Raw genomic sequence first — 9,966 nt, 5'->3', positions numbered from 1 at the left:
TTTTGTTCCTCACCTCCCGGAGGGGGGTATTTTTGTTTTAAGAAGGCGCAGCAATAACTGGGGAGCAGGACTTACAAACCAATAAAGCTCTCTGTCTTTTTTTTTTTTTAAAGATTTTATTTATTCATTATAGAGAGGAGAGAGAGAGAGAGAGAGAGAAGGGGGGAGGAGCAGGAAGCATCAACTCCCATATGTGCCTTGACCAGGCAAGCCCAGGGTTTTGAACCGGCAACCTCAGCATTTCCAGGTTGATGCTTTATCCACTGCGCCACCACAGGTCAGGCTAAAGCTCTCTGTCTTTTGCATTTCCTGCTGACAGAGGTCGAGGACCGTTCATGTGCTTAATTGGCAAAGAAAGTTCCTGTGCACACGCTGTCATTTCTTTGTTTGTTTGTTTTTTGTCCTTTTAGACAGACAACAGGGCTTTGTGCCTTTTGCGTTTTGGCCTATGATCCATTTCAATTCCATTGTCGTGTAAGGAGTGGATCAGAGGGGGAGGTCCGCTTATACTTTTTCCCTGTATGGCTGTCCAGGGGGACCAGCCCCCTTTGTTAAACCGCAGTTCTTCCCTTCGTGCGTCGTGCTGACTCGGCTCCTGTGTGGACGACAGGTGGACTGAATGCGTGTGTCTTCCTGGACTCGCTTCTTTTCCGTTGCTCTGTCGGCCTGGCCTCACTCGAGTCTTTGTCTTGTAACTGGCGGTTATTGATGTGGTTTGTCGACTCCCTTCTCTATGTCCCGACTTCTTTCATCAGCCCAATCTTTTTTCTTAATAGTGAGGGATAAGAAAAGCAAACAGAGGGCTGTCAGACAGGGTCGTAAGCCGATTCACAAATCTCTCTCCACCCGGAGAAGAGGCCTTGCTTGTTATGGCTATTTCCCTGAACTGATCAGTGGCCATTAGATGAAAGCATCGGGGAACACGGATCGATCAACTCTTTCTACCGACCTATGGCCCTGTCAGCGAGAGGGGAAACGGGACCGCAGTTGCCGAGAATTTCCCAAGCTCCCAGCTTCAGCCCAATTCCTCAGCTTTACATCCCAGACCCATCTCTGATGGTTACCCTCTACCCACTGCTCAAAACCTCCCGAATCAGTCCCCAGACCTCCGTCAGGGCGGGACGGGTCAGAGCATGTGCCATTCTGCCTGCTGTTACTACTGATTTTGTTTCCTTCGTTTGCACGTAGCTTTCTCATTCAGTATCATTATCAAGAGGAGGAGACTGTCATATTACTTTTCTAGGGCTGCCCTAACGAACTGCCGCGGACTGGGGTTTTAGGTAACAGACATTTACTCTGTACAGCTCTGCATCTCCAAGTCCAAGAGCAAGGTGCCAGCAGCCAGGTTTCTTTCTTTTTTTTTTTTTTCTGTATTTTTCCGAAGTGAGAAGTGGGGAGGTAGAGAGACAGACTCCCACATGTGCCTGATCGGGATCCACCCGGCATGCCCACCAGGGGGCGATGCACTGTGGTGTTGCTCCGCTGCAACCAGAACCATCCTAGCACCTGAGGCGGAGGCCATGGAGCCATCCTCAGCGCCCGGGCCAACTTTGCTCCAATGGAGCCTTGGCTGTGGGAGGGGAAGAGAGAGACAAGGAGAAAGGAGAGGGAGAAGGGTGGAGAAGCAGATGGGCACCTCTCCTGTGTGCCCCGGCCGGGAATCGAACCCAGGACTTCCATACGCCAGGCTGATGCTCTACCACTGAGCCACCCGGTCAGGGGCTGGGTTTTTTTTGAAACCTCTCTCCCGGACTTGCCGATGGCTGCCCTCTCTCTGTCTCTACACTGTCTTCCCCCTGTACACGGCTGTGTCCAGGTTCTCCTTCTCAGAAGCACACCACCCATTTTGGATTAGGGCCCACTCTGTTTTAATTCAGTTATCTCTTTAAATGCTTGAGGTACTGAGTGTTATAACTCGACCACACGGATCATGCGGGAATACAGTTCAGCCCGTCACACTGTCCAGTGGAGTGGTCAGACACGGGCCTCCCACCTCCCGTCTCTGCCGAGCACTCGGTGGCTCCTGGCTGGGCTCACCTGTCGTTCTGATTCAACTCGCTCCCGTGGGCCCTGACATAGTCTCTGTTTTCTTTTCTTCTTCTTCTTCTTCTTCTTCTTCTTCTTCTTCTTCTTCTTCTTCTTCTTCTTCTTCTTCTTCTTCTTCTTCTTCTTCTTCTTCTTTTTGGTTCACTAAATTTATTTTAAAAATCATAAAACGTTTCTTACAAAAGAGCATTACATTCTGCACACTGCTCTGAGTAGATGCCAGGGACATATGGACTATTGTTACTTTTCCTCCCTGTCCCACCCCCCTCCTCCCTAAATGTTATAGTGACCACAAAGCGAAGTGTCCACAATAATTACATAGGGGGAATTTTCTTTTTTTTTTTTTCATTTTTCTGGAAACAGGGAGAGACAGTCAGACAGACTCCTGCATGCGCCCAACCGGGATCCACCCGGCACGCCCACCAGGGGCAACGCTCTGCCCACCAGGGGGTGATGCTCTGCCCATCCTGGGCGTCGCCATGTTGCAACCAGAGCCACTCTAGCGCCTGAGGCAGAGGCCACAGAGCCATCCCCAGCGCCCGGGCCATCTTTGCTCCAATGGTGCCTTGGCTGCAGGAGGGGAAGAGAGAGACAGAGAGGAAAGCGCGGCGGAGGGGTGGAGAAGCAAATGGGCGCTTCTCCTGTGTGCCCTGGCCGAGAATCGAACCCGGGTCCTCCGCATGCTAGGCCGACGCTCTACCGCTGAGCCAACCGGCCAGGGCCGGAATTTTCTTTTTAAACCACCAACAATAAACAAAAATGAAAACTCATTCACTCTGCTGTTGTTTCAAAATTTCAATGTTAGTTTTTGCACACCCCCGCCCCAACCCTGTTTGTAAGGAACTTAAAACATTACATCTGGTGAACAGCAAAGATTTCACTACACCTCAAATGCAGAACACCTATGAAGCAGAGCAATGTTGGCTTTTTAAACAGAAGCAGATAAAAAAAAAAAGGTGGACCCCTTCAGTTCCTCACTAGTCTTAGAAAAACTTTCCAGAATACTGCTTCACACTATAAAAAAGAAAACACACCTTGCATTAGACTCCTTCAACATCTGCATACTGCTTCACACTATAAAAAAGAAAGCATACCTTGCATTAGACTCCTTCAGCATCTGCATACTGCTTCACACTATAAAAAAGAAAGCACACCTTGCATTAGACTCCTTCAGCATCTGCATACTGCTTCACACTATAAAAAAGAAAGCACACCTTGCATTAGACTCCTTCAGCATCTGCATACTGCTTCACACTATGAAAAAGAAAGCACACCTTGCATTAGACTCCTTCAGCAACTGCACACTGCTTCACACCATTCTGCAGCAAATACTGTGCATTCGTTCTGTATCTGGTCCCGGGTTCCTGTAACGGTAATGACCCGATCTACAGACCCTTCTAAAGGCTCACCAACTTTGATAGAAGCTCCGGATTCATGATGATGAATTTGTTTAATCCTTTGCCCACCTTTGCCAATAATAGATCCAGCCAAATCTTTGGGAATAGTTACTTGTGTAGTAATAATAGGTCCACCAAGATCACCATATGAGCCACGACCCCCTGCGTAGGAATCACCATATCCAGAGCCACCCTGTGGTTCGTAAGCCACCTGCCATTTTGAAGGGCTCCATGTGTCTATTGTAGGATCCCAAGTTTCATCAGCACCGAAACCAACCATGCCATCGTCAGGGTCTCCAGGTCTCCCTCTTCTGTCTGTCATAGGCCGTTAGATCTCCTCCTCTAGGTGGTGGTGGTGGTGGAGGAAGAGGAAGGTTTCTAGCTCGGCTACCACCCCGGCCACCTCGTCCAGGAGGAGGGGGAGGAGGAGGTCCTCGCCGAGGGCTCATATCATAATCTCTTCTAGAAGGAGGCATCGGACGCCCACCCCGACCAGGAGGCATTCTGTCAAAACCACCTCTTCCTCGCAGGGGAAATCCTATGGGACATCCGCGGCGGTCATCAAACATCACTGTAAAGCCACCATCATCATAAGTTTCGTCGTAAAAATTGGGATCATAGGGCTGTGCACATCTTTTGGTGGGAGACTCTGATATATCAATAATTTCAAGGATGATCTTTATGCATTCTACAACCCTATCAGGTTTTCCTCCGATTAGGATGACTCTGTCAGTGGAATGAGGACAGCATTCCTGGAAAAGCTTGATTGTTGTCTGAGTATCCTCTCGAAGCTCTTTAATTTTTAGCACCTTTTGACCCCAATAATTCCTCCTGCCAGACTCTGATGGATCAACAGTCTCAATTCGCAGTCAAAGTCACTTCCTTTATAGTGTTGGCAGTTTAAGCATTCCGCAGCAGCAGATTCGAGCGGGAGCTGGCTGGTTGCAGCGGGTGATGGCAACTGCAGGCCCTCTTCCAAGGTCGGGATGATTTTGTTCAGAATTTCTCCTATTGTTTCCATATCAGCACTGAGACTCAATATGCGCTTGGCGGCCGCTGCAGTCTGGGACTGAAACACTGGCATTGTAGTCTGTACGCAGAGCCTTGATGTTCTTGCCTCCTTTCCCAATCACGGCCCCAGCATTCTCGCTCTGAAGCAGAACGCGTCATTCAACCATCTCATCCGTGGTCCTTGATCTTTTAAAAGCTGGTTCCTCTCCCGTATCTTCTGCAGGGCGCTTACCAAACTCGCCATTGGTTTCAGTGTTGGGGAAGGTTTCTTCTGGCTGTCTAGTTTCCGTTTTCTTGGATTTCTCCTCTTTTTTTTTTTCTTTTTTTCTTTTTCTGAAGCTGGAAACGGGGAGAGACAGTCAAACAGACTCCCGCATGCGCCCGACCGCGATCCACCCGGCACGCCCACCAGGGGCGACGCTCTGCCCACCAGGGGGCGATGCTCTGCCCCTCCGGGGCGTCGCTCTGTTGCGACCAGAGCCACTCTAGTGCCTGGGGCAGAGGCCAAGGAGCCATCCCCAGCGCCCGGGCCATCTTTGCTCCAATGGAGCCTCGGATGAGGGAGGGGAAGAGAGAGACAGAGAGGAAGGAGAGGGGGAGGGGTGGAGAAGCAAATGGGCGCTTCTCCTGTGTGCCCTGGCCGGGAATCGAACCCGGGACTTCTGCACGCCAGGCCGACGCTCTACTACTGAGCCAACCGGCCAGGGCCTTTCTTGGATTTCTTATATGCACACACACCAATCCGTTATTCTATGTCCTTGCAGAGCAGCACTGAAGTGTCCTGGGCAGGACGGATTGGCAGCCTAGTGCTGCAGGCAGTAGCTGCACGAGTCCTTTTTCTTCTTCTTAAGTCTTTTCCTCCTCAGGTCTGCCCTGAATTCACAACTTAAGTTTATTGTTATTTAACATGACATGGTTGGAGAAGACCCTCCGGAGGAGATGACACCCGGGATTGACCCTTGAAGGTGATCAGAGGCTCCTCCCCCCCGCCCCCTGTCCTTGGGTTGTATGCTCTGGCCACGGTCCCACCGTGGGGGCTGTCTCCCAGGAGGCCGCCTTGAGAGAGCCATGTGTGGGGAGTCCATCTGGCCTGAACACGTGACTGAACCCGGTTAAGGCCTCTGTATAAACTTTTTAGAATCTGGGGAGCAGGGCGGAGACTTAGAAGTCCTCCCAGTCACCCAAGACAAGCCTCGTGAGTCCCCTGGCTTGTTAGACCTGCCGCTGACCGATCTGGAGTGGACTGCCTCTTCCTTTAGTCTCTCCTTCCCTCCGTGTGTGTGTGTGTGTGTGTGCATGTGCGTGCGTGTGTGTGTGAGCGTGTATAGCAGGTTTCCCACCCACAGACATATGTAATCTATCCAGACCCCCTTTTTTAAAGTTTATTTCCTAATGTTTCTCTTCTTTATTTAACAGGATGGATTCAATACATCACTTTGCCCTTGAAGAATTTTGTGTCTTCTTTCTCCCATCCTAGCTGTGTTTTCTGTACACCACCCTTCCTTGCTCTCTGCCTCCCCGCCCCCCACCCCCCCACCCCGCCTCCGGTCTTCTGCCTATTGTCGCATTGACTGGGTTTCTTTGGCTCATTTTCCCCTCCATATTGGGTTTGGGAAGTTATAGATCCTATTCTATTCTTCAGTGGTTGCCCTAACATTTGAATGCATTAAAAAATCATTACTAAATTAGAGCACAAATATGGGGAAAAAAGCTAAGCAATTCAGAAAGGCATGCTACGAAGAGATTTCCATTCCAGACTGCCCCTCTCCTGTGCCCCCCCCAGAATAACCCACTTCTCAATCATTTCTTTTTAAATAATTTAGTTGTGACTTCCATAATTTAAAATATACTTCTTTAAAATTTTAAGTTAATGTAAATAATTTAATTACTTAGTACATAATATATTGTAGAGAAATAGATTATGGAATTGATACTTAAACATAAATTAATTTAAGTAAATCTTTTTATACTTTTATGTTTCAATTTATTCTAGGTAGACAGTATTTATCTACGCTCCATGTTGAAGGTAAGGGATGGTCTCTCCTTGAAACCCAATCCCAAATTTAACGAGCTACTGTATTAGTCGGAGTTCTTCTAGCAATTATTTCTTCAAAGTAAATCGGATCTTTAACTCCTCATTTTTTTTTTTTGTTATCTTTAGACAATATCAGAGATGCGAAAAATCAGTATTCCTCCATTTTTACTCCCTTCTGCCTCTCACCTTCTGTGTGTTGCGAGATTTATACCATTTTGCTAACAGGCTTAGGAGAGAAATTGAAAACGAGTCAACACCACTCACAGTATTATGATAATATGAGTATCTCTCGCCGCAGAGCCAAGCCGTGTGATCGGACTTGTGAGATAGGAGACACAGTCAGTCAGATGCTGTTGAACCCTGCGCTTGAGGTTCGTGTTTCAGGGCTCGGAAGGGAACGGACTCTCTTTCCTTAGACTCTACCATTGTTCAGAGTCCCTTCCCACTTCCGTTGGCTGTGTAACTGAGCCCTAACTTTATTATACAGCTTTTTTTTTTTTTGGCGTGTGCTGGAATTTCTAATTGCCTTTCCTTTATTTTTACTTCCATAACCCAAGGAACAAAGCCGGTCTCCCTGACTCCCTCAGATCCCCTGGGCTGTCTCCCCCACTCTCCTGCGGAGTGGGGTCTTTCTATATTAAAGGACGCCGACCGGGAGCCCTCTGCCTGCCCGGGTGTGAACCTGTTGTTTCCGGGGCCTGCTGCACACATGTCTGGGCCCTCCCTCTCCGGGGTTCCCAGGTGAGCGCCATTGTGACTTAGATCCCGTGTTTTCCTCTTAATACTAGTATTATTGTTAGGAATATCACCATCATTATTAGAGTAAAGGCGTGAGAGGTCAATTTTCTGAATCCTTGAATGTCTGAAAAAATCACTTTATTATATTTTATGTAGAGTTTGGCTATTCATAGATTGTATTTTTTTCCACCTTGGAGGACATTTTCCCCTATTTTGTATTTCTTTTATTATTTGACTCCCTCCCTTCTGTCTGCTCCCTTTTCCTGGAGCTTGTGATAGACAAATGTACTCTGAACTTTGTTTACCTCAATCTTTTTTTTTTATGTGTGTGTGACAGAGAGAGAGAGAGAGACAGATAGCAAGGGAGAGAGATGAGAAGCATCAATTCTTCATTATAGCTCCTTAGTTGTTCATTGATTGCTTTCTCATATGTGCCTTGATGGGTGTGTGTGTGGCTACAGCAGAGTGAGTGACCCCTAGCTCAAGCCAGCGACCTTGGACTCAAGCCGGCGACCTTGGGTTTTAAGCCAGTGACCTTGGGCTCAAGCCAGCAACCATGGGATCATAGGTTGGACCCTGCTCAAACCATGCTCAAACCAGCGACCCTGTGCTCAAGCTGGTGAGCCCGCGCTCAAGCCAGCAAGCTCAGGGCTTTGAACCTGGGTCCTTTTCATCTTAGTCTGATGCTTTACCCCCTGTGCCACCACCTAGTCAGGCATGTTTACCTCAGCCTTTCTGTCCTTGTATGATTCCTTCTGGGAGACTCTCAGATTGACCGTTCAGATCACAAATTCAGACTCCGACTCCATGAGGCCATGCTGTCCACGTGCTGTCTTTAACGACAGTGAACATGGTTGTTAGAATGTATGAGCCATGAACTTATTTACTTTTCTTAACATGATTTTAAAAAAAAATTTATTTTTCAATGATTGTTTACATTCAACGTTGTTTTGTATTCGCTTTAGGCGTGCAGCAGAGTGGTGAGACAGTCGTGTACTTTATAAAGTGAGCCCTGAGATTCCCAGTGCCTTCCCAGCACCGTCCACAGTCATCGCAGCATTGCTGACCATGTTCCCCGTGCTGCCCTTACTTCCCTGGGACTGTTCTGTAACTACCAATTTATATTCCTCAATCCCCTCGCCTCTCTCCCCTCCGGCAACATCGATCTGTCCTCTGCTTCGATGAGTCTGTCTCTATTCTGTTTGTTTGTTTATCTTGTTCTTTATTATTTTTTCTTTTGTATTTTTTTTTCTGAAGCTGGAAATGGGGAGGCAGTCAGACAGGGGGCGACGCTCTGCCCACAAGGGGGCGATGCTCTGCCCATCCGGGGCGACGCTCTGTTGCGACCAGAGCCACTCTAGTGCCTGAGGCAGAGGCCATGGAGCCATCCCCAGCGCCCGGGCCATCTTTGCTCCAATGGAGCCTTGGCTGCGGGAGGGGAAGAGAGAGACAGAGAGGAAGGAGAGGGGGAAGGGTGGAGAAGCAGATGGGCGCTTCTCCTGTGTGCCCTGGCTGGGAAACAAACCCGGGACTTCCGCACGCCAGGCCGATGCTCTACCACTGAGCCAACCGGCCAGGGCCTATCTTGTTCTTTAGATCCAATGTATAAGTGACATCCTATGGTACTTGTCTGTTACTTAGCATAATACCCTCCAGACCCATCCATGCTGCTGCAAATGGTAAGATTTCATTCTTTTTTATGGCCAAATAATATTCCACTGTGTAAAGGTACCACCACTTTTTTTTTATCCATTTGTCTACTAATGGGCACTTGGATTACTTCCGTATCTTGGCTATTGTCAATAATGCTGCAGTGAACGTAGGCAGGTACAGGTCCTTTTTGAATTAACATCAGATAAATAGCCAGAAGTGGAATCCCTGGGCCATCAGGCAGTTCCATTTCAATTTTTTGAGGAGCCACTATACTGTTTTCCACAGTGGCTGCCCCAGTTTGCATTCCCACCAGCACCGCACAAACATTTCTGTTTCTCCACATCCCTGTCAACGCTTGTTTGTTGATTTATTGATGATAGCCATTTTGACAGGTGTGAGGTGATACCTCATTGTGGTTTTAATTTGCATTTCTCTGATAACTAGTGATGTTGAGCATCTTTTCGTATGTCTGCTAGCCATCTGTATGTCCTCTTTGGAGAAATAATATCATCAGGCTTCTTAACACTGACTGTCAGGAGGTAAGAAGCAATGTCCACGAGGTGCTGAGGGAAAATTACGTGGAATGTGGTCTTCTATCCTTCGTCCAACCTATGGCAAAAAAACCCAACAACCCTGTTCAGGTCCTCTGCACACTTTTTCATTGGGTTGTTTGTATTTCTGGTGTTGAGTTGTATGAGTTCTTGATACATTTTTGAAATTAACCCCTGACTGGATGTATTATTGCTGAATATAGTCTCTCATCCAGTAGGTGGTCTTTTTCTTTTGTCGATGGTTTACTTCGCTGTGAAAAAATTTGTAGTTTGATATAGTTTCCTTTGTTTATTTTTCTTTTGTTTCCCTTGCTTGATGTGAGTGATAGATCAGAAAAAAAAATACTGCTAAGAGAAATGCCAGAGAGTGTATTAATGACTTTTTAATGTGTGTGATTTCTTATTGAACATTTCTGAAATGACTAATTATAGAATTTTAACATGTTTGTTTTGATTCCTCAACTACCTGTCATTTTTTAGGGGGTTAATTTCCTTTTTCATGGCACTGTTTCCCCCCCCCCCCATAGGTTGGAGT

The 9,966-nt window shown here is 47.5% G+C and overlaps 1 protein-coding gene across 1 annotated transcript in view; it reads right to left on the bottom strand.

The window, feature by feature from the left end:
• Nucleotides 1-3,326: 3,326 nt before the first annotated feature.
• The window catches only part of LOC136334090 (heterogeneous nuclear ribonucleoprotein K-like), a 33,406-nt gene continuing 26,766 nt past the window's right edge, over nucleotides 3,327-9,966 (bottom strand). Inside the window, 5 exon segments of the mRNA XM_066273871.1 lie at nucleotides 3,327-3,389; nucleotides 3,391-3,763; nucleotides 3,765-4,246; nucleotides 4,249-4,494; nucleotides 4,496-4,793. Coding sequence (XP_066129968.1) covers nucleotides 3,327-3,389; nucleotides 3,391-3,763; nucleotides 3,765-4,246; nucleotides 4,249-4,494; nucleotides 4,496-4,793 — 1,462 coding nt within the window.

The sequence above is a fragment of the Saccopteryx bilineata genome, chromosome 4, assembly GCF_036850765.1.
Source record: "Saccopteryx bilineata isolate mSacBil1 chromosome 4, mSacBil1_pri_phased_curated, whole genome shotgun sequence".
In the NCBI taxonomy this organism is placed as follows: Eukaryota; Metazoa; Chordata; class Mammalia; order Chiroptera; family Emballonuridae; genus Saccopteryx; species Saccopteryx bilineata.
The sequence above is the reverse complement of the archived record's forward strand: the minus strand, read 5'-3'. Positions and strand labels throughout refer to the sequence as shown.